The following is a 26,727-nucleotide window of genomic DNA, read 5'->3' on the forward strand; positions in this document are numbered from 1 at the left end:
TATCTAGAACATATCAACCTTTTGATTTATTAATATGGTAACTGTTACGTTTCAGTACCTTAAATTTGGGGGAAAGTGTTTGGAAAGGCAGGAAGCATTTTTTAAAAAGGAAAAATAATGTTCTTGTAACTGAAATAGCCCTGCCATAAGACAGAATTTAAACCTAATAAATAACTAAATGAAAGACATTGATTACAACAGCTCTACTTTTTTCTTTCTGAATAATGCACCATTCAGCTTCATTATATAACCTTAGATGACCATCATTATATGAGAGGGAAAAAGCCTTATTTTTATCACACCAGGAAGAAGTAGCATCTTTTAATAATTTTCTTTTTTTTCAGACCTAAGAAATTCATTAAAACTTTTCTTGTACTCCACTCTAGCTCCCCTAATCCTTTTATGTCTTCATCCTGCAATTTTTATAGGTAGAAAATTCTTTCGGAAATCTATGCCATTCACGTTTCACGTTGTGCACACGTAACCTAAATTTAACTTTTTTAAAAAAACTAATCCTAGGCCTGGAAATCATGTTAGTGCTAACCAAAAACTTCTTCATTCTAATCATAAAATTATTTTAATTCCTTGTGCATATGTAATAAAAATATGAGGAAAAATGTGCAGAAAAATTAACACTGAGAAACTTCAAAAGAAAGATGGAAGGAATTTGGATACTGTTACAAAGAGTACCATAAACTAAAAAAATAAGATAAGTAGGTCCTGGACTAAGTAAGGCAGGGCTCTTCAAATGTGGCCCTTTTATGACTTGTGGACTTCAACTCCCAGAATTCCTCAGCCAGGCATGCTGGCTGAGGAATTCTGGGAGTTGAAGTCCACAAGTCATAAAAGGGCCACGTTTGAAGACCCCTTGAAGTAAGGACTTCCACTGAAGCAATAATATGAAGAAATTCATTCATTGGGCATATGCTTAATTAGTTGATGGACAAGAATGTTGGCAACATTGAGGAAGATAGAGGGGATAGAGAAGAGATAAATTGGATGGACAGAATTAAAGAGATTATTGAACTCTCCTTTAAAGAAATATTGGGTTGTTGCTGCAGATACATTAGCATGACAAGCACCGATCTGTGCATTTTTCTAGAATCCATCAGGACTCAATGCCCTTTATCCAATTAACCAATTTAGGCATCCAGATTTTCTGGATCCTGGAGCTTGCCAAGATAGGTAGAAGGGAGTTTATTTATGAGATTCATCTATTGTACTGCCTTGATCAAAGCAGACTCTAGATGGCATACCGATACTAAACACTGAAAGCTCACAAAATGAGAGTAGTAATAAAATAATCCCTAAGTCCACTATATCTTTTCCACAACATGCTAAATCAGGGGTCTTCAAACTTGGCCCTTTTATGACTTGTGGACTTCAACTCCCAGAATTCCTCAGCCAGCAAAGCTGGCTGAGGAATTCTGGGAGTTGAAGTCCACAAGTCATAAAAGGGCCAAGTTTGAAGACCCCTGTGCTAAATGAACGTTTCTTCGCTGAATTAATCCAATTGCCAACATGCACACATCGTAAGCCATAAAGCAAGCCAGATTCCAGCGATACCCGCCTATTAGTGTGACAAGTGCATTTAATTTATCGTCTTCCGAAACAAAACTCCAACAGCAACGAACAGCCGCGCCCTCCTTTAAAAAGAGACTTCAGCCTCCCGAAGTCCTCGCCCGCTGCCTGGCGGAAAGAAAGGCTTGTACTACAACGCCCAAGATGCAGCGGTGAGCATCCAAGCAGGCGCGGTTAAGAATTCCTTCGGCCGCGCGGCATGCTGGACGATGTGGTCTAAATTGCTTCCTCGACTTTCTTCTCGTTCTCGCGAGGAGGGCGGGGTGGAGGTGGGGGCTTGGGAAGCGCGCGCGGGTTGAAAGAGCTTCGCGCGCTGGGTGGGCTTTCTTTGCCGAGTGGCCAGAAGCGGCTCGCTCGGTGGCGGTTCGGCGCGGCCCCGATCCCAGCCATTGCGCTCTTGCATCAGGTACTGGGGGCAAGAGTGGGCGCCTCGTTTGTCATTCGCGGGCTTTGGGTTCCCCAGCCTCAGGAGCTGGGCGAGATAGTCAAGGAAAAGTGAGATCGACCCCCCCCCTCCGCCCCCGAGATATTTCTGCCCCAAGCGGAATCTGCACATTGCCTCTGTTTTTAGTAAAAAAGGCGTCGTGGCTTTGTCTGTTTCGCCAAGTAAATGCAGGGAGAGATTAAGCGCGGGTTGCCCTTTGACTTCAACGGTGCGAGATTGATGGAGTAAAAAAAAAAAAAGAAAGAAAGAAAAGAAGCAATGGCTGGAAACTGATGAAAGAGAGAAGCGACTTGGAATGAAGGAGAAACTTCCTGATCGTCAGGATAATTAACCAGTGGAACAACTTGCCTCCAGAAATCGTGGGTGCTCCATCACTGGAGATTTTTAAGAAGAGGCTAGAGTCTAGACCAGGGGGTCTTCATTCAAACTTGGCCCTTTTATGACTTGTGGACTTCAACTCCCAGAGTTCCTCAGCCAGGCACGCTGAGGCACACTGGCTAAGGAATTCTGGGAGTTGAAGTCCACAAGTCATAAAAGGGCCAGGTTTGAAGACCCCTGGTCTAGACAGTCACTTGTCTGAGATGGTATAGGTCAGGGGTAGGCAACCTCGGCTCTTATATGACTCATGGACTTCAACTCCCAGAATTCCTGAGTCAGCTATGCTGACTCAGGAATTCTGGGAGTTGGAGTCCATGAGTCATAAAAGAGCCGAGGTTGCCTACCCCTGGTATAGGTCATGGGTAGGCAACCTCGGCTCTTTTATGACACATGGACTTCAATTCCCAGAATTCCTGAGCCAGCCAAACTGGCTCAGGAATTCTGGAAGTTGAAGTCCATGAGTCACAAAAGAGCCGAGGTTGCCTACCCCTGGTATAGGTCCTCTTGATTGACCAGGGAGCTGGACTAGAAGACCTCCAAGGTCCCTTCCAGTTCTATTCAATTTTTTTTTATCTCGTAACCTAAGATCTTTATTAAATCCGTTGATTTCAGTGCCCCTTAGTGCATGGCTTGCTGCTTCAGAATCTGCAGTTCTGTTTAAAACTTTATTTGTAGAGAATGTCTGCTCCAAAGGAAAGAATTTACCTACTTCGATACATTTTTCCTCTTCTCCGCCTTACCATGACAGGGTTGGTAATTTGTACTATTTTAGAGATTTCATTTAAGCTTGCATATGATTCTTCTGGGTGTTAGTAGGAAAAAGATAGTTGAATAGGAAGCAGAGAGAAATAACTTGGATACGAGAAAGCAGTTCTTTTTCGTATTACGTTAGATCAGAGGATTTTATGGATTTTGGAGAACATGAAAAAAGAGAAAACTATGAACTAGAAAATATGTCTTGTACCTGTGGTGATCTGTTGTCCTGAAAGTTGATTCTAATGTTACAAAGGTGCTGGTACTTACCTTTAAAGCCCTACATGGCTTAGGCCCAGGATACTTGCAGGACCATCTGCTGCCGGGAACGACTTCCCATCGCCCAGTGCGCTCACACAGAGAAGGCCTCCTCAGGGTACCGTCGGCTAGACAATGTCGGCTGGCAACCCCAGGGGGAGGGCCTTCTCTGTGGGAGCGCCAGCCCTATGGAACCAGCTCCCCCCTGAGCTTCGGATGGCCCCAGATCTCCAGTCCTTTCGCCGCGGCCTCAAAACACTCCTTTTCCACCAGGCTGACCTGGACTGACGGATTTTAATTATGTTTTTAATTTTTAATTTGAATTTTTAACTAATTTTAATTTATTCTACAGGGCCATTAATTTAATTTTTCTTTTAACTTCTGTTTTATTGTATGTTATTGTTGTTAGCCGCCCTGAGTCCTTCGGGAGATAGGGTGGCATATAAATCCCAATAATAAATAAATAAAATCCTCATTTATCGAAAACAATTCTCAGTACAAGTGAACATTCTGTTGGTGCTGATCTGTCAGTGCATGCTACAACATATTATTGCCACTTTGAAAATCTTATTGATGTGTGTTGTAAAGTTTCCTGTTCCAGCTCACGAACAATTATGAATGTGTTGGCTTTGTTTTTTTCCTTACTTTCCTTGCAGAATTCAACTGATATGATACAATGGGAATCCAAGGTTTGCTCCAGTTTATCAAAGAGGCAGCTGAACCTACTCATGTAAAGAAGTACAAAGGACAAGTCGTTGGTGTAGACACTTATTGCTGGCTGCACAAAGGAGCCTATGCATGTGCAGAAAAACTAGCAAAAGGAGAAGCCACAAACCAGTATGTGCAAAACTATTTGACTGAGAGACCGAGTAAACTAGTTACAGTAAAGGATGTGGTTGTGGTGCTTGTATGGTAACTACTTTTAGCCTGCAGGCTTCAACAAGCTTCTAGACCAGCCTGAAGGCTCTAGAACAGAGGTGTCAAACTCTCAACATCACGTGACGTGTCGCGATGTATCGTGACTTTTTTCACATTGCCGGCAATGGGATGGGTGCGGTTTTCGGTTTCAGTATGATGCCTCCGGCCTTTGGGCCAGCAGTTTGACACCCCTGCTGTAGAAGTTGTTTATTGTGACATCACTAGGGAGGCCAGACCCATTTTTATGGTTTCAAAGATTTGGGGTGTTTAAAACTGGATGTTTCTGCATTTTAGCATTTCACATGCAAATTCATGTTGCCAAACTGGTGATTTTGCTGCCAAATTTCAGTCATGCTTTTAACTGTTTTTACCAGCTTTAAAGGGCAGACATTAATTCTTTTTTCACACCCCTTTAGGTTCCCATGCTTATTTATGTGTTCTTGTGCCAAAAAGTACGGTAGCAAAAATATCTTTTACCATAAAATTTTGGGCACAAACTCAGAGTGCTTGGATTACAAATGAAAGATGATATGGGTTGCTGGTTGCCCAGCCTTATGCTCTCTCCAAGCATTTGAATAGATTTGGTGGCCTCTTCTGAAGCAAATAGGCTGTGAATTTTAATCCTAAATTTGAAACAGGGTTCACTGTGTGGGAAAGATAGTCTTATTCTGAGAGCTGCATGAATGTCTACCAATGTATTCCATCAGTAAAAAAGATGGGAAGTTTCAGCTTATTAAATACGTAAGTTGTTAAATGCATAAACAGAAAAAAACTTAATTGCTTTTTCATGTTAAATGCTTGTAAAAATTTTAAACAAGACTTCTCAAATCCCATTTAAAAATAGTAATAGTAAATAGTTGTGAATAGTCAGTGATAGGATTACAGCACAAATTTTTAAAATATTTGGAAAAGAAGATACTTAATCTTTTTAATCCATGGGTTTTTCTTAAATTAATATACAAGATGAAATTTTTTTCTCCTGTATGATGTGTTTAGTACAGTTAATTAAGTCAGATGACATTCTTCATTTACTTCTGTATGCTAAGTACCTGACTAAGCACAAAATACAGATTTAGCTACAATGGTGTGAACTGCAACATTGGGTGATCACATTGCTATCCTAATCTAGTGGCAATTTTGTTGTTGCAAACAGAAGTTAGCCTTGTTATATGTTATATTTCAAGATGTCATGACAAATGCATGAGGCTGGTGTTTCTTTTCACAGATACGTAGTTTATTGCATGAAACTTGTTGATATGCTTTTATCATTTGGAGTTAAACCAATTCTGGTATTTGATGGATGCACTCTGCCTTCAAAAAAGGAAGTTGAAAAAACAAGAAGGGAGTAAGTTATGTTTGTGTTTACTAAGAAGCTGGGGATGTTCCTTTTTTTTTTAAATTTTTCCAACCCAACAGAATGTTCGAAAGAAATTAGAATTCTGTTTTCTAGCAGGATAATTCTTCAAAAATAAAGTTGGACCAAAATTTGGTAAGAAGGGGTAAATCAGCAAAATAAAGATTGAGATGAAATGAGCTGGATCTGACCTGACATTACAGAGAGAAAAAATCCCCAAGGCATTCCTATGAGTTGGGAAACAACATACAAATCAATCCTTCCTTCCTTCCTTCCTTCCTTCCTTCCTTCCTTCCTTCCTTCCTTCCTTCCTTCCTTCCTTCCTTCCTTCCTTTTTATCACCTACCTACCTACCTACCTATTCATACATACAAAGATACTGCACATACACACACCCCTACTATTACAAGCTTCAGCTGGTGCAGAATGCTGCTGCGCGAGTTGTGATGGGGGTTTCCCGATACTCCCATGTAACACCTCTACTCCGCGAGCTACATTGGCTTCCGGTTGCCCTCCGGGTGAGATTCAAGGTGCTGGTGATGACCTATAAAGCCCTAAATGGCTTGGGTCCGGGATATTTGAGAGAACACCTACTGCCGGCATCAAGTTTCCTTCGTCCTGTGCGCTCCCACTTGGAGGGCCTTCTCAGGGTGCCGCCTGTAAAAGACTGCTGGCGGATAACACCCAGGGGGAGGGCCTTCTCTGTGGGGGCGCCTGCCCTTTGGAACCAGCTGCCCGTGGAGCTTAGGACTGCCCCCGACCTTCGGTCATTCCGCCGGGACCTGAAGACCTGGCTCTTTGAGCTTTCCGGCCCAGGCTGAGAGTTTTTTTCCCCCCTCAGGGATCAAATTTAATTATTTTAACTGTTTTTAATTCTTGTATTGTATTGATGTTTTTAAATACTTTGTAAACCGCCCTGAGTCCTACGGGAAAAGGGCGGTATATAAATTCAATAAACTTAAACTTAACTAAGTAATAGCAATTAGGAATGAAGAATAGGCACAAGTGGCTCAGTAACTTAATGACACTGGAGATGGTCTCTGGTCCAATGGTTTGAATTCTAGTATGTCAGAGTAAGGTCCCATCACTCTCCTCAGTTTCTGTCCACCTGACAGTTCAAATGCAAGTAAATAAATAGGTACCACTTCGGTGCTTCATACATGCAGTCAAATTCTGGCCCGCTTTGAACCTTCCCAACTGCGGCACTCATTTGTGAGGAGATTCTGGGGAAGGAAGGGACCATGGATGACGCTGCATGAAAATTCACTCATCTTTCTTTCTGGTACAAAGCTAGCTCGCCCTCCTGTGGCACACCTTGGAAAACACATGAACATGTCCTACAACAGATCTGGTAAATTGGCAGCCAAGCTACCACTCTGCAATAGCATTGTTGTTTCCTGGCTAATGTAACAATGCCATATGCTAATAATAATAGCAATGAACGTATTATTACTGGACTTTATGATGTTGACTATTGTTGTCTTTTATATCTGATTCTTAAGCTTAGTAAATAATAAATCTCAAAATGTAAAGATAGTTTTGGGGAGAATAGCACGTTATTGTGCTTATTTGTTATGAATGTCTCTTAGACAATGGATGTGTTATGTTATTTTGAAGAAAACGACAAGCAAATCTCCTAAAAGGGAAACAGCTGCTCCGTGAAGGCAAATTATCAGAAGCAAGAGAATGCTTTTCTCGCAGCATTAATGTTACACATGCAATGGCCCGTGAAGTGATTAAGGTAAGTATTTATGCTAGCAGGTTGCCTACTATGAATTTCACTTTACATAGCTTGATTTATAGCATTTGCCTTTGCTATCAATCTTAAGCTTGCATAACTTAGTTTGGAGCAAAACAATGAACTGTGTTTATTTTATTGTAACCTAAATCATATACTTTAGTGGTATGTCTATAATAAAAGATATCATTTGAGACAAAAGTATTTTTCCACAATTGCTAAATTAATAAAAAGTTTATTATTATAGTGGGGGAGCATCTATCTCTCCCTCCCCCCCATTTTTTGCTACCTGGAGTATATATAAGGCCTAATACTGAGCTGATTAATATGCAGTTCAGATGTATCAGTTTTAACTAGGTGATCTTACTAAATGAGCTACAAATCTAGGGTAAAATTCTTCCAACATCTAGTATTCAATGTGGATTTCATTTAGATGAGATCTAGCTCCAGTCTAAAGTGTACAGTCTAATTACTGTTTGCAAGATTTGTGAGAGCTATGTGCAATATTACTTTTACACTCTATACTTTTATACTACTATAAAATTTATGGTCGATTAGTAACCTGGTATGACTGGATTCTTTTAGAAATGAAAGTGTATTTAGGTTTACAAGGAAGGCAAATTGATAGTGGCCTTTGTGCAGCCTCTTCATTTCTCTCTCTCTCTCTCTCTCTCTCTCTCTCTCTCTCTCTCTCTCTCTCTCTCTCTCTCTCTCTCCCTCCCTCCCTCCCTCCCTCTCCCTCTCCCTCCCTCTCCCTCTCCCCCCACCTCCATACATGTTAGACCAGCAACATGTTCCCCAACAAGGAGGTATGTTTCCCCCTCCCCAAGTCTGTGAGGAAACTAGTAAAAGCTGGTTGAAGGACAAGAAAAGTACAGGTAGTCCTTGATTTAGAACAGTCCGTTTAGTGACACTTCAAAATTACAACAGCACTGAAAAAATGACCAGTTTTCACATGACCATTGCAGTCTCCCCATGGTCACGTGATCAAAATTCAGATGCTTGGCGACTGACCAGTATTTATTACAGTTATGTGTCCCAGGATCACGTGATCCCCTTTTGCGGCCTTCTGACAAGCAAAGTCAATGGCGAAGCCAGAGTCACTTAACCGTCTCGCTAACTTAACAACTACAATGATTTACTTAACAATTGTGGCAGGAAAGGTTATAAAATGGGGCAAAACTCACTTAACAAATGTTTCGCTTAGCAACAGAAAATTTGGGCTTGATTGTGGTCGTAAGTCGAGGACTACCTGCATAGAAAATGTAATTCATGAATTCAAGAAACTGAGGCAAAAGAGATTGGATTGGATTAGATTAGATTAAGTTCCAACTTTAGCATGTGATTTACCCAAGGAGATACAACTTGAATATTGCAACTGGAGTCCTGGAAGGCTAGTATTCTTTGTCCTAAACTCAAATACTAGCTTTCCAGGATCCCAGTCCCAATATTCAAGTTGTATCTAGTAGTTGAACAGTTTCATTTATTACAAAGTAGTTTTACATGTTAATGTGTGGTATTATGATGAGCATTTTGAATGTTGGATTACTTTTTTTGTTTGTTTTCAGGCTGCCAGAGCCCAAGGAGTAGATTGTCTTGTTGCGCCTTATGAAGCTGATGCTCAGTTAGCTTATTTGAACAAAACTGGCATGGTCCAAGCTATAATTACAGAGGATTCTGATCTCCTCACTTTTGGGTGCAAAAAGGTAGGTAGTCTGCATGGAAAACTACTTCTTATTCCTCTATGATCCAGTGCAGGGTCTTCATCTGCTCACCCGCCTTTGCACTCTCTTCCGCTGCCAGCCTTAAATATGGCAAAATTTTACATCATCAATTGGTTAAGGCAGACTTGAACAACCAGCCTAAAAGGAGACAACCACATGGTTTAGAAATTGACAACATGCAATTTATACAAGCAAGCATGGATGCTTAAATTTTGTTTTTGTTTTTTCGTATGTGGCGTCAACTCTACAGTGAGCCTGGTTGCAGCCGTCTTTCTCTTCATTCTAGGTTGCCACACAGGACGGAGGGAGGGGGGGCTGGCCCAGGTGCTTCAATAGTCATAATAATCTGTCCCATGGGAACCAAGGTCATCTACTGCTCCCGCAATCAGGGACTGGGCGTTTTTATTAGAAAGCTGGCCAAATGAATGTATTGGGGAACGTAGTGATAGCATAGTTTTGTGGGTGAGACATTATATTTTGTAACCGGAAACTTTTAGTGAGAATTTCAGACTTGGTTTCACTTTTGATCCTGCTGATACTTTGTAACTAATAAACATGTTCTCTGAGGAATTTTCAACCCTCGGAGTTCTGCTTTATTCATCTGTCTGTTGGAACCATGTCATACGGGAGGATTTGCTTTCATAGGCTTAGATCTGAAACTTGATATTTCTAAAGGGAATTCAGAATTGTGTGTGTATGTGTGTCTTCATATGGACACATGCTTGTAAATATACCTATGTGTACACTTGAAATATTTAATGTTGATCTTATGCTTACAAGAAGGTAGGTGACTTATGCTGAAAAGGCATAATTTATTAAGAACATTTAAGGAGTTCATGGCAGAAGTGAGAATAAAACTGAGGACTTTTGACTGATGGTGCATCTCTTTGCCACTACTTTTACATCATGTCTGCCCTACACTTAGAAGTATTTATGATAAGGGCATGTAAAATAACCCTAATTGCTTTGTAATTAATTTCTCATTAGGCCTAAAACTAAATAACATTGTATAATGAGACTCTATTTTTTTTTAATTTATTCCAACTGTAAAATCCTCCAAAGTCTTGCATCAATTAACTTAGATTTTAGATTAGATTTAGATTTTATTAGATTTATATACCGCCCTTTCCCGAAGGACTCAGGGCGGTTTATAGGGCATTTTAAAATCATATCAATATAAAATACAAAGTTAAAAGAGAATTAAAAGATTAAATTATCCCTGAAAATAAAACCCCAGTTAAAATTCTCAGCCTGGGTCAGAGAGCTCAAAGAGCCAAGTCTTCAGGTCCCGGCGGAATGAGCGTAGGTCATTAATGTTTACTTAATGTTTCCTTGTAACAATACTATGTATAATATATGCAAAGTTTTCAAAATATATGCAAAATGTTACAAAAGTGTTGTATAAGCCTGGTTGATATTTGTTGATATCCCTTGACGTGCATTTGACAAAATAGTTTTCGAGAAATATTTTGCTACATCTGAGGCAAGTTGAAGTTGGGTTTTCAGCCGTAGCAAAAAAGGGAAAGATTGCTGTATGTAGCTGCACTCATACCCTTAATTTAGATAAACGTTGAATGTATTGATACTAGATAAAATTGGCAATGTTCAATAGCGTCAAAATGGTGAGCAGGTACCTAGGGCAACCAAAACCTCTTCCCTTTTTGCATGCCCATTGAAGTGAGGCAGACGTTTGAACACCCAATCCTACCTACCATTTTGATGCTGTTGATACGCCTGGTGGATGTTCCTTGAAAATACACATTCATTCGTGATTTCGTTTGCATTTCAAGGTGTTTCTTAAAATTGACAAGTTTGGAAATGGTTTAGAAATTGACCAAGCCCGCCTCGGAATGTGCAAACAGCTTGGGGACGTCTTTACAGAAGAGAAATTCCGCTACATGTGCATTCTTTCTGGCTGTGACTACCTTCCATCCATTCACGGTATCGGCTTAGGCAAGTCTTGCAAACTGTTAAAGATAGCCAATAACCCCGATATTATAAAGGTAATATGTTCTCTGTATCTTGATTTATCTTGTATTTTCGGGGATCGTAAGAATCCTAAGCAAACAAACAAACAAAAAAAGTTCCCCTTTGAGCGTTTCTCCTGCCTTGTTTCTGAGCCCTTGGAGAAGCAGCCAAGTCAGTTTACACAAGAACTCTTTCCTTTACCAGGATAACAGCATAGGAGCCTCTAAACCCACTAGGTGTCAGCACTTAATAAGCAAACAGATCTAATAAAAAAGGGCCTAATTTTACCCTTTCCTATCAGAGCCTCTAAAGTTTGAGAAGCAGCTCATTAAATTGAGGAGGCTGCCCTTTCCCCTTAAGGCCTGGATGCTATCAGACAGAAGAATCCGTAGCTACAATTGATAAATATATGTGTCATAGGCTGGCAGCACTTTGGATGCAAAGAGAAAAAGATCCTCGGATGACAAGCAGGTTCTATTTGTTGGCACTTCCTTAAAGCAGCCAAATCATCAGTTGGTATCGTCAGCTGTATGCTGCAACACAATTCCAGGGGGAAAAAATGTGGCGGATAGACACTACATGCACATTCTCACAAGCTCTAAAGCACCTTTCCAGCGCCCCGCCCCCCTTACAACTCAGAAGTGTTGCACAGTCAGCAACTAAGAATTTTCCTCTGAGGAGTTCAAGGTCTTCCATGACGGATGTCCCTGTTGTTGTGAATGCAATCTAACTCAGTATAAGTCATTAAGTTGGGATGGGTGGATTTTATATTTATCAGGTATTCAGGCCATTGCCTTAAACATTTCAGAATTTGCCTCATAACAATACGTGATGATCTGTAAGAGAGGCATATGGTTGTTTGTGTTGGGTAATAATTAGTGAAGGCCTTTGGCGTTCACAGCAAATTCAAGACTAGTCAACACAGTGTCATCTACTTGTTTCTTGTCAGAGGGTAGTAGAAATTAAAATAATGACATGTAAAGTGTTTGGCTCGGATCTGGAACTAACTCCTTTCCCCCCACTTTAACTTCCTGTTTGTTTTTTATCTTTCTTTTTCTTTCTGTTTTGTTTGTTTTGAGCAGGGTAGCATAAATACAACTCTAAAGGTTTTTTTAAGTGTTTTAATATAATTTGACAATGATAACAAATTTTGGGATAAGTTGCTATCACTGACAATCAAATGATTTCATTATAATCAAATTTGTTAGTGCTCAATATATAGATATAGATAGATATAGATATAAAACTCTCTCCATAGTGCCTGTTAAAGATTCTGAATCAAATTAATTATTCCTTCCTTTCATTTATGTTTGGGCTATATTTCTCCTTAAAAAAATAAGAAATAAGTTCATCATCTTTAATGATACTTGTACTGCAGAAAAAGGATTATATTACACATTGGCTCAAGACCCAGTAAAAGGGTTAGAATTGCTTGTGTGTTCCAAAGGGATTGTTATGACAAAAAGTGTTAAGTTCTGTGCTTGCTACTCAGTTGATTCAGGGGAGCAGATGGGATTCTTATAGTAAATGTCCTTATTTAGGAATGCACCCAATTTATTTCTTCCAGCATTCAGGTAACTGAGCATGGCAGGTACCATTTTCTAGAGGTGTGGTAATGTTGGGTTTGTGCCCTAGCATCTCAGTACAATCAAAATCTATTCATACAGCTTCCGGCGGTTGGTCCCAGTGGGACTTATACAAGTAGTGCAACATCTCACAACAATATGCAAGTTATGCAAAATCAATCAGAATGCAATTTAGACAAACATATTTAAAGATCCTTGTCTCCCAGCGCAGTCTCTATACTAGAAATCAATTTTTATTTCTTTCTTTGTAAAAACAACCTCAATCTCCATTATCCGGAGGTGATTTCTACTTCATATCCTCCCACTTAAAAAGAGGCCATCATGCTTCCAGAGGCTGATTTGGAATCATCTAATTTAGGCAATCCTTTCAAAGAACTTCCATACAAGAGAAGCAATGTATTGGATTTAAATTTGCACATTGATCTAAGAGAAAAGTTACCTAATATTGAGGTTGCACATCAAGATTCATTGAGGGAGAAGTGATCCAAGCTTCTTAACTCTTATTCAAAAAGCATCTTCTTTCTTCTGTCGTTAATTCCTGATGCTTTTAACAGTGTTTCTCATGGGCAGGGGTAGGCAACCTTGGCTCTTTTATGACTTGTGGACTTCAACTCCCAGAATTCCTGAGTCAGCATGGCTGGTTCAGGAATTCTGGGTTTTCAAGTCCCCAAGTCATAAAAGAGCCAAGGATGCCTACCCCTGATCATGGGGAACACAGAGCAGAACCTAGGTAATCACAGACTGAATGATGGAAAGGAATTAGAAGCACTATCTTTCTTGACAGGAGAGTTTACTGATCTATTAATGAAGAAAAATTCTTTGCTGTGCTCTGAACTTGGCAGTTCCTGTCCAGGTTTGCATATTAAATAGCCAGAAGCCTAGATGATCTACTAACTATAAGTTAGTGTACATGCTTGCTCAGGTATCATCCACTCACTGAGAGATGTGAACATTAGGATAGAGCAGACATGTCGCGCGACGTATCAGAGGTTTTTCTCCATTGCCGGCAATGGGGTGGGCGCAGTTTCCTGGTGACGCATCCAGCCCGTGTGCCGACAGTTTGACACCCCTGGGATAGAGGATGTTTTTTTTTCCTCCAAAGATGAATGTATTTCCTGTTTCAGGGGATGTACCACTATTCCACATAGCAAGTTTTCCAACCTCATATAGCTGTGGCTTGTTTCATTTTCATACTGGGTACCTTAAAAGCAGTGATACTGCTTTTCTAGGCTTTCTGTCTATTTTAATGAATAGCACAAAGAAGCTGTGCTTACATGATATTCAAAACCACTTCTAAATTATTATTGAAGTGAAGCCCTACTATTTTCTTATTATGTTTTTTATCATTGCATGTTTGCTTGAATTATATTTGGCTCCATATACTTATACTTTTACAGTTTTGTAATGGGAAGAGAAGGGATGTTCTCTTTCACCCTAGAGACAGTTTTAATTTAATGTTTTAATTGTCCCTATAGAGTAAAAAAAAGAAGAGCAGTCCTCTGTTTAGAAAATAATCTTCTCATAACCCAGATGTTCTAGATTTTCTTCATGCAAAGTCCAAATCACTCATATGTAGATCCATAAAGGTATTGGCTTGGATGTTAAGTTTCTTTCTGAACATCTGTTTCTAAGAACATTAGGGGATGATATGATAGGAGGACAGATGATCATTATGGAAATTATCCCTAAAGTGACTGAAGAGATTATTTAGGAGCTAAGCACTTGTGTTTGCTATTACTGATGAACACTGTTTGTTTGTTTTCCTGACAGGTTATTGGAAAAATGGGACAGTATTTAAAAATGAATATTTTGGTATCTGAAGAATACATCCAAGGATTTATTCGTGCTAATAATACTTTCCTCTATCAGTTGGTTTTTGACCCAGTCAGAAGGAAACTTGTTCCCTTGAATCCTTATGAAGATGATGTTGATCCAGAAACTCTAGTTTATGCTGGAAAGTATCCTTTAACAAATAAAAAATGTAATATACCTTGAGGGCATAAATGGTCACCAAATTGTTTCTACATCAATCTTTAAGCACTGATATTGCAAAAAAAAGGAAATGTTTCTAGATGAATTGCTGTTTAGATTTAATTTAACTTATGTTGATCTCTTTCAGAATAGTATCAAGTTTAAATAAATAGTAATGCTTTTTTCAAATAATATAGGTCATTATAGGAAGCCTGGCATTTCATAATCTCATTGAAACTTCCAGAAAAATTAAACTGGGATTAGGTTATATGCACTCTTAATCCCTTGGCTAGCTATTAAGTTATTTAAGCTTATATTTACTTAAAACAAAGAGTGAAGTCTTGTTTTTCCTATGTCTAAAGCTGCATGAACATTTCTATGAATTGTGCAGAGTTATGAACTCCATAAAATGAAGCTATAAAAACAGAAAGTTCTAATTAAAAGTGGTATTTTTTTTCTGAGATGGATTAACTTAGATACCTTGATGATAGGACTGCTTTTCAAATTGCACTTGGAAATAAAGACATTATCACAATGGAGCAAATTGATGACTACGATCCTGATGTATCACCGGTAATATTTTGTATCTAAAAAAATATTTTAATGGTCTATCAGAAACAATCTTGTCTTTATATACTTGCTTGACCTAGGACAGTGATGGTGAACCTTTTAGAGACCGAATGCCCAAGCTGCAACCCAAAACCCACTTATGTATTGTCGGGTGCCGGGTGGGCATGGCCCATTGGGTGGGCATGGCTGCAGTGGTAATCACAGACTGGGTGGGACTAAAAAGTTCAATCAATCAATTCCAACTTTGTGAGAAGTTGAAATTGATTGATTGATTGAACTTTTTTTTTGCAGACGGCAGCAGAGATCTAAAGCAAAAAAGTTTTATAAAACCCACCTGAAGGCCTAGGACTCGGGCAACAGCACACGTGCCCACAGAGAGGGCTCTGCGTGCCACCTGTGGCATGCATGCCATAGGTTCGCCACCACAGACCTAGGAGAACTGAGACGTTGATAAATCTGAAGTATATAGAGTTATACATTTTATGCCAGGATTTGAAATATATTATACTAAAAATCCTATATCAAAACTACAATTTTAGATGATACATTGTTAACAACCACTTGGAGGCAAAACTATCTTTGTCCTTGTTGAGTCTTTTCAGGCAAAAGTATCCTCTGTATTCACCCCTTTAATGTGATCTGATTCAACAGGACTTGCTTGTTAACTACACATTAGATTTGACTTTGTAACTATCAATCACTTGTAGGAAAGGAGATTTTATAGATGCTATGCTGATAAGCCTTCCTTTTTTGTGACTGGTATCATATTGGAGAATTTTGTGATTTTGTTGGTTTGTGCTTCCTGTGATGCCTTTTATGTGATTTTTCACAAATCATGGACCATTAGAAAATTGGAGAAGGACAATTGTTCCTACTTTCAAAAATAGGAGGAAAGGGACTCACATATTTTCAGTCAATTGATATTGATACCAGACAACATTCCAGGAGAGGTTATTAAGTAGTCAGTAGTCAGTTTAGGAAAAAAAACCAGTGACTTTACTAAAAATAATTGCGCCAAGCCAACCTGATTTCCTTTTTTGATACTGTCCAGTTTAGTTCACCAAAAGAAAGAGGCAGACATAATATAACTTGACTTCCATGAGATGTGGCAGAATTGGGACTGGTCTGTTCTACTTTTGGATGGATACAGAATTAAACAATTATACCCAACAGGCATATATTGATGGCTTCAGTTTAAGCTGGAAGAAAGTTTCGACTACAATACTACGGGTTTAGGCCCTGTGTTGTTTAGCATCTTTATACATGACTTAGATAAAATACATTGAGTTACCGGATTTGCACACCACCTAAAGAAAAGGAATACAAACCAGGTTAGAAATCACTAGCAAGGATCAGAGATAAAATATACTTTATGTATTTCAATATTCATCTTCACTCCTCACAGATGAGCATTTTACTCTTACTAGACTGAACGCTTTACCAGCTTCGGCTTTGAAAAAAGGCATATTCTCTTCTAAGAATAAATATGTGTAGAGGGTATGGTTGAATTGACATCACACATTTATTATGATTAAAAAAAACCCAGCAACATTACACGTATTATTGAACTGGCCATTCTGTAATATATGCTACTCAGAAGTCATGTCACTCTTGCTTGCTAATCACTCCAGCTATCCTATGGAAAGGAATATTTTATTTTTTAGTTAGTAAATGTTCAGAAATTCCCCCAAAATTCCAAATTTTAGTTCAGTCCTGATAACTACCGGGAAACTGTATACAAATAAGATCATCAGATAGGTTATTTTTCATGTTATAAAGCAATTAGCTATATATTCTCTTGTTAATATTTAGTGTTACTATATATTTTGTTGTTCAATTTGTAATAATAAAATTTTGGTTAATGTCAAAAATAAATTTAAATAAAAGTCAGGAGAATTTTGACAAACCAGGGCAATGGACAGAGACCCAGCAAGATAAATTTCACCAGGATAAATGGAAACTCCTGGGTTCATATTTGGCAACAATTCAGGCAGTACAAAAGAAAAGGATCCAAATGTCTTTGTAGAACATAATCTGGAGAAGAGTTAAACCAGTTTTGGCCAGCACATAATCTGGAAAAGCTAAAGCCATTGTAAAACTAAAGTCATTATCACATAGGCAGCTGTATTTCAAGGGTTTCCCAATCAGAAAGGTGTTAAAACATACATGACTTGAAAAGATTGCAACACTCAATCTTTTAAGTGGGCTTGATCACTATCCTAGATTCCGTTTGTTCAGTGTCCAGTGGCAAGGTACCAAAACATGATTGAGAAAACTGAACTAGTAATAAAGTTAGCTCTAATGTAATTTAGAGAAACAGAGAGTAATATAACTTTGTGGGGTGTTTTTTTTCTATTCTTTTGGTATAGCCTGTACAACGAAGAAGCCATAGCTGGGATGTCAGTTATACTCATGAGAAGTCATCCTATTTAAAGAGTATTTGGAACAAGGACTATAACCCCTGCTTTACTGCGAAAATCGTCACAAATTCAACACCTTTGTTAGAGAAACCCACTACCCGAGGGATTGAGCGGCTAATTAACTTAAAAGGACTCAAACTTCCTAGCAAAATGCTAGTGGCAAAAAGACCAAGGCATGGTATGATTGCTACATTTTTACACACACACACACCAAAGTCTTATTCTAATTTTACCTTTAGCACTTGAATCTTGAATGCTCAATACAATGGTTAGGAAAGAATAAACATTTACCTATAGCATCTTTCTTAATTCCTTATATATATTTTTCTATATATCACCCAAACAACACCTATGTTAAAACAAACAATTTGTTTACTTCTTTTAACTTTTTCTCTTGTGGTAAACGAGAATACAGCTACAGTAGGGTCTACTCTATTAGTATCAATCGGTTAAAAATTATGGTATAGATCTAGTACAGTTAAACTTAATTCATCTTTTATATATTTAGAAGAAGCATCAGACGAAGAACTGTTAAGCCAGTATTTTTCAAATTCAAAAAAAACCAAAACAGAAAAATGCGATGAGCACCAGCAGCTTTTTGATGGAACATCTGCAGTCTGTACTTCCCAGGACTCGTGCAAAAACAAGGACAAGTCTTGTGTTCAGCCCAGACTTAGAAATAAATTTGCCACTATTTTGCAGAAGGAGAATGAAAAAAATGGTGCAGTTGTTGTACCAGGAACCAGAAGCAGGTATGTATCTTTAAATTGGGTTCCAGCAGTTTCAGTTATTTTTTTTAAAAAAGCAAAATAATCTTTTTTAAAAAAAAACCTTAAACAGTATCAGTGAAATCAGATGGTCTAATCAGGACTACACAATACATTAGCAAATATAATTACGGTAATATCACAGCTACTTTGGTCAAACTAGAGCTCTCCAGGTAAGAAGCTGCTGGCTGAGAATTCTGGGAATTGCAGTGTCTACAACCACTATTTCTCTATCTTAAGGTGTGTGGAGCCTTGGTGGAGCAGTGGGCTAATGCCTCCTTAAGTAACACCAGCTGCCTGCAATTAGTGCAGGTTCACATCCCACCAGGCTCAAGGTTGACTCAGCCTTCCATCCTTCCGAGGTAGGTAAAATGAGGACCCAGATTGTTGGGGGCAATAAGCTGACTTTGTAATAATGCCGCTTGGGGGGGGGGCGAAAGCCCTAATAAGCAGGCATATACATAGAATGAAGGCTATTGCTAAGCACATTGATTTGTGCTTCTTAGATTGTAAGCCGCCCTGAGTCTTCGGAGAAGGGCGGGATATAAATGGGATTTAAAAAAAAAAAAAAACTCCCAAAATTTCCTAGCCGGGAAGCTTCTTCCATTCTGGGAGTTGAAGTCTACACATCTTAAAGTTGCCATTAATCATTCATTTGCTGACACACATTTCTTGAAGGGTATGAACATTTGTTTTAACCCACAAACTTTAAACATTTTTACTAGCATTTGATCATTTTAAAAAAATATTCTTTTAGTAAAAAAAATATATGCTTACGATCTCATTAGACACGGGCAATACTTTCTCCTGTCTGTTTCTGGTGTTATACATTGTGTACTGTATATGAAAAAAACAAACCCAAAAGGTTATATAGCTTAGAATCACAAAGTATCTTTTTCTTATTTGTAAGAAATAAAACAGGCTATGCCACCAAAAACTAATATGCATAGTATGTTCATACATAGCTATTTATTATTTCACTATAGAGGTGGACCATATAATGAAGTTAGAAAGCATGTTTTTTTATTTTTATTTTTAATTCCATTTATATCCCGCCCTTCTCCGAAGACTCAGGGCGGCTTACAAGCTTAGCAGTAGCCTTCATTCTATGTATATGCCTGCTTATTAGGGCTTTCACACACACCCCCAAGCGGCATTATTACAAAGTCAGCTTAATTGACCCCAACAATCTGGGTCCTCATTTTACCTACCTCGGAAGGATGGAAGGCTGAGTCAACCTTGAGCCTGGTGGGATGCGAACCTGCACTAATTGCAGGCAGCTGGTGTTACTTAAGGCTCTTGGTGGAGCAGTGTTATAGTTGAAGATTCTACTTATCTATGACAAAGTAGAATTGCATTAATGTTGCAATGTGTTCAACATATTTATTTGTTTTATCTCTTGGCTTTCTGGTTGAATGAGTACACTCATGTCTTTAGAATCTTTAGAATTAAAATGCATCATCTGATTCTTAGATTTTTTTTAACATAACATTAAATATTAACTATTGTGTTTTGACCTATTACATAAATAAAACTATTGAGAGTTGTAAGAAATCATAGGTCTAGAGCAGGGGTGTCAAACTCAATTTCATTGAGGGCCGCATCAGCATTGCAGTTGCCCTCAGGGGGCCGGGTGGGTATGGCCAGGGTGGGCGTGGTCTACTGGGTGGGCGTGGCTAGAGTGCATATGGCCTACTGGGTGGGCGTGGCCAGCTCTACATCGTTCACATCAAGGGTGCCTATGGGGGCCTGGGCAGGAGTGGGCCAAGGCAGTGGGGGCCGTTCCCTCACTGTTTCCAGGATGGCTTCGTGGGCCACATGAAACCACTTCATGGGCCGAATCCGGCCCCCGGGCCTTGTGTTTGACATGTCTGGTCTAGAGGTTGTTATAATTCACTAATTTCTAATCAATTATTTCTGCATGTGTCCATAATTTTAACATATGTTCATCATTTCCTCTTTCAGTAAAAATGTATCATTTTAACATGATTAGATTAATGCACCCAGCTTTTAATGTTATATCTCATCTCTTCCTATACTTGTTCAATGTATGTTAGGTTTTTCTGCAACATTGGGGATCTGTCTGAGACTATATCAAAGAATAAAACTGATCAGCCTCTCCAGGACAATGAGGCTGATAGTCCAACTAAGGAAATAAACACATTAACAGAAGACCATAGTCCATGTTCATCGGAGACTGGAGAAATAGAAAGAATCTTCTCAGCACCTAGAGTAGGACAGTCCAGCTGTTTCACTTGGTCTAGAAGCTTTGCAGAGAAATGTGCAACTCCTAGCCTTTCAGACACCATAGCATTGCTAAAGCAGTTCCAAAGACACAGTAAAGACACAAATAAAGACTGTAGTGTAACTGGCACACAAATAACCACACCAGCAAATAAAAATTCGGATGAAGAGACATCACCTTTGAAAGATCTGCAATGTTCATCAAAACAGAATCTTGACAAGCTGTTGCCAAGCAGAGTGGATACTTCAGAAAAATCACCAGTTGCCGAGAAAAATGCTATTCCTGCCAAAGTAAGATTATTCTATGTTTCAGTTCAGCAGTTTATTAAATTATCATGGCACTCTCCAGGGATTGTCTGAAACTGTCCTTATTTATTGCAATCGTTACACATCTGTCTCTGCATTTATAAAATAACTTCTGTTTATGAAACCTCAAAGTCTGCCTGCCTGCCTGACGGTCTGATTATTGCTGTAAACTAATACATTTTAATTTCATTAACTGTTAGAGTGTCAAAACATGATAAGCTATCAGATATTTATCTTCATTTTCTAACAGATATTCCGATATATATCATAATTGGTTTTAACAGGGCTGACTTTCATTAAAGTTACTACAGGATTATAACTGTTGTGTCACTTTGCTAGTTACTGGAAATCGATTCTAATATCACTTTTAAGGAGCATACTGACTGAAAAATCGTAACTGTTTTTACTGTATTTCATTTAGGTATAGCTTCAGCCATTTCACATTTAATGTAAAACAATGCTTGTCTTTTTTTAACGGCAGGAATCTGACAGCAATCCAGAACCAGGTGATCATCTGAATTCTCAGATCCTTCCATTTTCAGAATTTATAGATAACAAGAACACAGTTTCTAAAAATATGGTATATCTTGTTCTTCATTTATAATTCTTGTTTTCTACCAAAATAGTAAAGTATGACTTGGAAACAGGACCTGTCTTAACATATATGGATTAATTATAACATATTCTAAATATTACTTATGATCACCAAAATCCTGCTATATGACTAAAATAGTACTACTGTTCTCCCCTCTATTTAACAACAACAGTAATAATAATAATAAAGTTGGAAGGGACCTTGGAGGTCATCTAGTACAACCCCCTGCTTAGGCAGGAAACCCTATGCCATTTCAGGCAAATGGCTGTCCAGTCTCTTCTTAAAAACTTCCAGTGTTGGAGCATTCACCACTTCTGGAGGCAGGTTGTTCCACTGGTTAATTGTTCTAACTGTCAGGAAATTTCTCTTTAGTTCTAGGTTGCTTCTCTCTTTGCTTACTTTCCATCCATTGTTTCTTGTCCTGCCTTCAGTGCTTTGGAGAATAGCTTGACTTCCCTCCTCTTTGTGGCATCCCCTGAGATATTGGAACACTGCTATCGCTGTCAACCCTAGCCCTTCTCTTCATTAAACTAGATATACCCAATTCCAGCAACCGTTCCTTATGTGTTTTAGCCTCCAGTCCCCTAATCATCTTTGTTGCTCTTCTCTGTACTCTTTCTAGAGCAGGGGTGTCAAACTCAATTTCATTGAGGGCTGCATCAGCATTGCGGTTGCCCTCAGGGGGCTGGGTGGGTATGGCCAGGGTGGGCGTGGCTAGAGTGCGTATGGCCTACTGGGTGGGCATGGCCAGCTCTACATCATTCGCATCAATGGGGGCCTGGGCAGGAGTGGGACAGATCTGAGGGTCTCTGGCAGAAGGAGGGTCTCTGGGCCAGGGCCAAGGCAGTGGGGTCCGTTCCCTCACTGTTTCCAGGATGGCTTTGCGGGCCACATGAAGCCACTTTGCGGGCCGGATCTGGCCCCCGGGCCTTGTGTTTGACATGTCTGTTCTAGAGTCACAACATCTTTTTTACACTGTGGTAACCAAAACTGGATGCAGTATTCCAAGTGTGGCCTTACCAAGGCGTTACAAAATGGTATTAATACTTCACGAGCTCTTGATTATATCCCTCTGTTAATGCGGCCTAGCACTGTGTTGGCTTTTTTGGCAGTTGCAGCTCAGAGCTATTATCTCAGAGCTATTCCTAGTACTCTGAAAGTAAAGGGAGTCCTCAACTTAAACAACAGTTCATTTAGTGACTGAAGTTACAATGGCACTGAAAAATGCGACTTGCGACAGTTTTTCACACTTAACGTCTGTTGCAGCATCCCCATGGTCACTTGATCAAAATTCAGATGCTTGGCAACTGACTCATATTTGTAACGGTTGCAGTGCCTCGCAGTCAGCTGATCGATCACCTTCTGTAAACTTCTGACAAGCAAAATAAATGGGGTAGCCAAATTCACTTGACAACCATGTTATTAACCACTTCAGTGACTCACTTAACTGTGGCAAGAGAGGTTGTAAAATGGGGCAAATACTTAATAAATTTCTCACTTAGCAACAGAAAATTTGGGCTCACTTGCGGTTGTAGGTGAAGGACTACCTGTATACATAAGGTTGTCATATTATGTTAGGGCTACCAGTAGTTTCTTACAAGCGATAAATGCCTGTTTTCAAATGGTAGCTAAAACCACAACTGAGCTATTGGATGTGAGCTTCAGACTAGGCCAGGGGTAGGCAACCTATAGCTGACTCAGGAATTCTGGGAGTTGAAGTCCATGAGTCATAAAAGAGCCGAGGTTGCCTACCCCTGGACTAGGCTATCTCGGCTGTCATATTCATTTTAAACTGAAGCAGCATGGCAACATATGCAAATTCAGTGAATTTGTTTCAACCAAAGTCAGCTTTGGATGAAATCTGATATTTTTTTTATTTGACCCTCACATCTATTATAAAATCATTAAGTTGCCTAAGGCATCTCAGCTTAGGCTGCCAATTGCAGTGCAATTGATAATACTTATTTAATTAAGCCTGTGTGAAGGGCTTTAAATCATGCAAAGTTCATTGTTTCAGATCATGTTATATCCCTCACCTCTTACACAGAGGAAAGAGAGAATAAGGAATGCTCTCTCCCGAAGCTCATGAAGAGGTCTATAGCATGGTTTGAGTCAAAGTTGTGCAGTATTTTTTTAAAGTGAGAAGTTACTTTATATGCTAGAATCTTCTAAAACACTACATTTGATTTCATTTAAAAAATCATTTAGTGAACAGAAGTACAGATTCTATGTTTATAATTTTCATCTCTGATCATAAGATTTGGGATTCGGTTGAACAACAGCTGGTTTTGATAGTTGATCAAACATGTTCAATTGGATTTTTTCTGTGTCTTTAATTTCCTTAATAGGAGGATATTGTTAATTTTCATTTTGGAAATAATATGATTAGTCAGTTGATCCCTACCGAATAAAAATTCTGATACTGTATTTAACAGGAGAGAATGAACTCTGAGCAATGGAGCCTCATATAAAGATACACTGAAAAGATTGTAATGGATTATTTTAGCTTTTTCTTTTTTGTGTGATTTATTGTTTTTTAAAATTCTCTGCTGTAAGCCATTTTTAATAATCTTTGCCTACAGAACGCTCAAAATGTCATTAGTAGATTAAAATACTTCTTTATATTCTTCAGTATTATACTGACATCTTGTGGTTAGTTACTTCTTTTTCCTCATTCTTGAAGTATGTCTATATTAACCTTTGTGTAATTGTATTTATATCTTAACAACAATTATATTATTATATTGTTTCCACTGTGTTTTAATACTGGTTAAAGTTTCAATGATCATTATTTTGTTTTCTTAATCAAATGGTAGGATATAAAAAAACATGTTCTTTCTCTCTCTTTTTCTCTTTCCCTGTGTGTGTGTGTGTGTACACATGATCCTTTAATACAAATGAAACTATTTCAGAAATATTTTGGGGTGAGTTTACATAACAATTAGACAAGACTAACATGGAATTGTTTCTGGTTATTATATTGTAAGAAGCCCAGCTTTTTTCTCAGCATGTTATATGAATCGTGCTCTCTCACTAATCCAGTATCAACATCCAGTTGAAAAATCCAAATAAAACTCCAGTTTCATTCTGTTTTTGAAATATTTACTGTTTATTGAATACACTGCATGGTTATGTCAAAGTAAAACTAACTCTGAACTTCCAAAACCAATTCATAGACTTAAACAATTTTCCCAGCCAAACCTCCAACTTCTTATGTAATCCATATTAACAAGTTCACTTTTTATGGGAACCGTCTGCTTCAAATCCACACCTGTTCTGGTGTCCTTGACAAAGCTTCGGGTTCCCTCAGTCTTCAGCTGAATTGAGGAAGTTTTGTTTCTCCTTACCCCCTTGAAAGTAACACCTCCCCCCCCCTTAATCTAAAGGCAAGTTGAAACGCAGAAGCATGTAGCTGCCAAAGTTTCACCCTTGACACCCAGTTTATTTACTAGCATCAAATGAAAATCCAGTTGTGTGCTGCTAACTTGTTTTAGAGTTAAGTGTGCTATACAAATCCAGTTTTTAAGTGTTTGAAATGACATGTAAGTTCAGCTATAAAATTACTTTTAATAGCTGTGTTCACAAAAATGAAATACAAACCAAAAGGTACCTTGGAATTTTTTAAAGTTTATTATTAATATTGAGGGTAATCAGTACCTTCTTCATGCATACAATGTCAACTCTGTCAGTCCTTGATGCTTCCTGAGCGAGGTAGTTTTCTTTCAGAGGTTTCATTGCCAAACTAGGTAATGTGCCTGCACAGATAATGTTACCTAGTTTGATAATGAAATGTCTGCAAGGAAACCACCTAGCTCAGAGATCATCAAGGATCCCACAGTTCAACCTTGAACTACAAATATTCTCTTCTTTCAGTGTCAACTGTTTACTGGGACAATTTACAAGACTTTATTGAAACAAAAGATTTTTTTCTCTCTCTTCAGATTCCTGCATTATGTAGAGCCAATTCTCTAAAATCTTCTGTTGTGGCAAAACATAAATTACTGGTACCCGCCAAAGTTAGTGGCTTAAGCAAGAAAATAACAAGTTTAAAGAAAAAACACCATGATACTGAAAACAAGTCAGGACTGCAGGTGAAAATTAATGATCTCTGGAAGAGCTTCCAGTTCAAAAGGTGAATCCTTTTTAATCTAGATGTTCATTTGCTTTATTTCAAGAGAGAAAGGGAAGTATTGATGAAACAATATATGGCCCTAAAGCATGTCATTAGCTTAATGACTTTTCAACAGAATAGTGCATTTATAGCCCTTAAAGTAACCATTTGAATCCCCAGAGAATTAAGTTTGTCTGCTGATGGAGGCTGCCAAGAGTGGTTCACTTTAGATAAGGGAGGGGAAAAAACATACATATATGCCAAGGAAATAAACTTTTATCTCCTGTGGTTGTAGCTTTTTCAAAAACAGCAGAATTCTTCCATTGGCTTAATCTCTGCATTTATCTACAGATTAATTTAATTCTGACTTCTCTATATATTTCTTTACTCATAACAAAATACACATGTTCTAAGGGATTGTTTTTAAAGTCAGAACAAAACCAAACTATCAGTTATCTTCTTCTCCTGAAGTATTAATTTTTATCCCAGAGGCAGTTTTCAGAAATATGTTCTCATTCCTTCTAGGTTCATTATTTTCCAATAAAGCAGTTTCTCCTTGACTTTGTTAGTACCCCCTGCTGCTGGGGAACAAAAAGAGATTGCTGCTTCTTGAGACAAAAGCAATATATTTTCTTCCCATCTTGAGTAATTCACTTTGGCAGGACTTACTTTCCAAAACATAGCGGGGAAGCAGTGGAAAGAGAGAAAAAGCCAGCCAGTTATTTTTATTGGTATGCAGTACAAATGTAGCTCTGAGTAGACTGACAATAAATTCAATTCACTTTAAACTTTGTTAATGCTTGTCTATATCATTACTAATCATACTTTTTTTTTGCTTGTAGGGAATCAGAAATACTACCTTCTTGTAAAAACTCAAAACCATTGTCTCCAATTAAAGATAACAATAACCAACTGCCTCCAGACATATGTGATGAAACTTTTGATAAATGCACTGGAAAATATTTCAGTGAAGTCGTACTGCAGATCTGAGCAATTCTGTAATCCCCATCCAATTTCTGCATGAATTTAGATTCATTATT

At 38.5% G+C, this 26,727-nt stretch overlaps 1 protein-coding gene across 2 annotated transcripts; it reads left to right on the forward strand.

The window, feature by feature from the left end:
- Window positions 1–1,810: 1,810 nt before the first annotated feature.
- On the forward strand, window positions 1,811–26,727 carry EXO1 (exonuclease 1). Of its 2 annotated transcripts, XM_083348249.1 has the most exons (15): window positions 1,811–1,987; window positions 3,017–3,153; window positions 4,072–4,252; window positions 5,559–5,678; window positions 7,305–7,428; window positions 8,994–9,131; window positions 10,940–11,152; window positions 14,474–14,661; window positions 15,151–15,247; window positions 17,614–17,842; window positions 18,173–18,416; window positions 20,489–20,966; window positions 21,463–21,561; window positions 25,518–25,708; window positions 26,530–26,727. In XM_083348249.1, the coding sequence occupies exons 3-15, from the start codon at window positions 4,092–4,094 to the stop codon at window positions 26,675–26,677; spliced, it is 2,430 nt and encodes an 809-aa protein (XP_083204375.1). In that variant the 5' UTR covers window positions 1,811–1,987; window positions 3,017–3,153; window positions 4,072–4,091; the 3' UTR covers window positions 26,678–26,727. The 2 variants fall into 2 exon arrangements, with proteins under 2 accessions (XP_083204375.1, XP_083204376.1); XM_083348250.1 differs by lacking the exons at window positions 3,017–3,153; window positions 25,518–25,708 and having other exon boundaries at window positions 26,530–26,686.

The sequence above is a fragment of the Vipera ursinii genome, assembly GCF_947247035.1.
Source record: "Vipera ursinii genome assembly, chromosome: 1".
NCBI lineage: Eukaryota > Metazoa > Chordata > Lepidosauria > Squamata > Viperidae > Vipera > Vipera ursinii.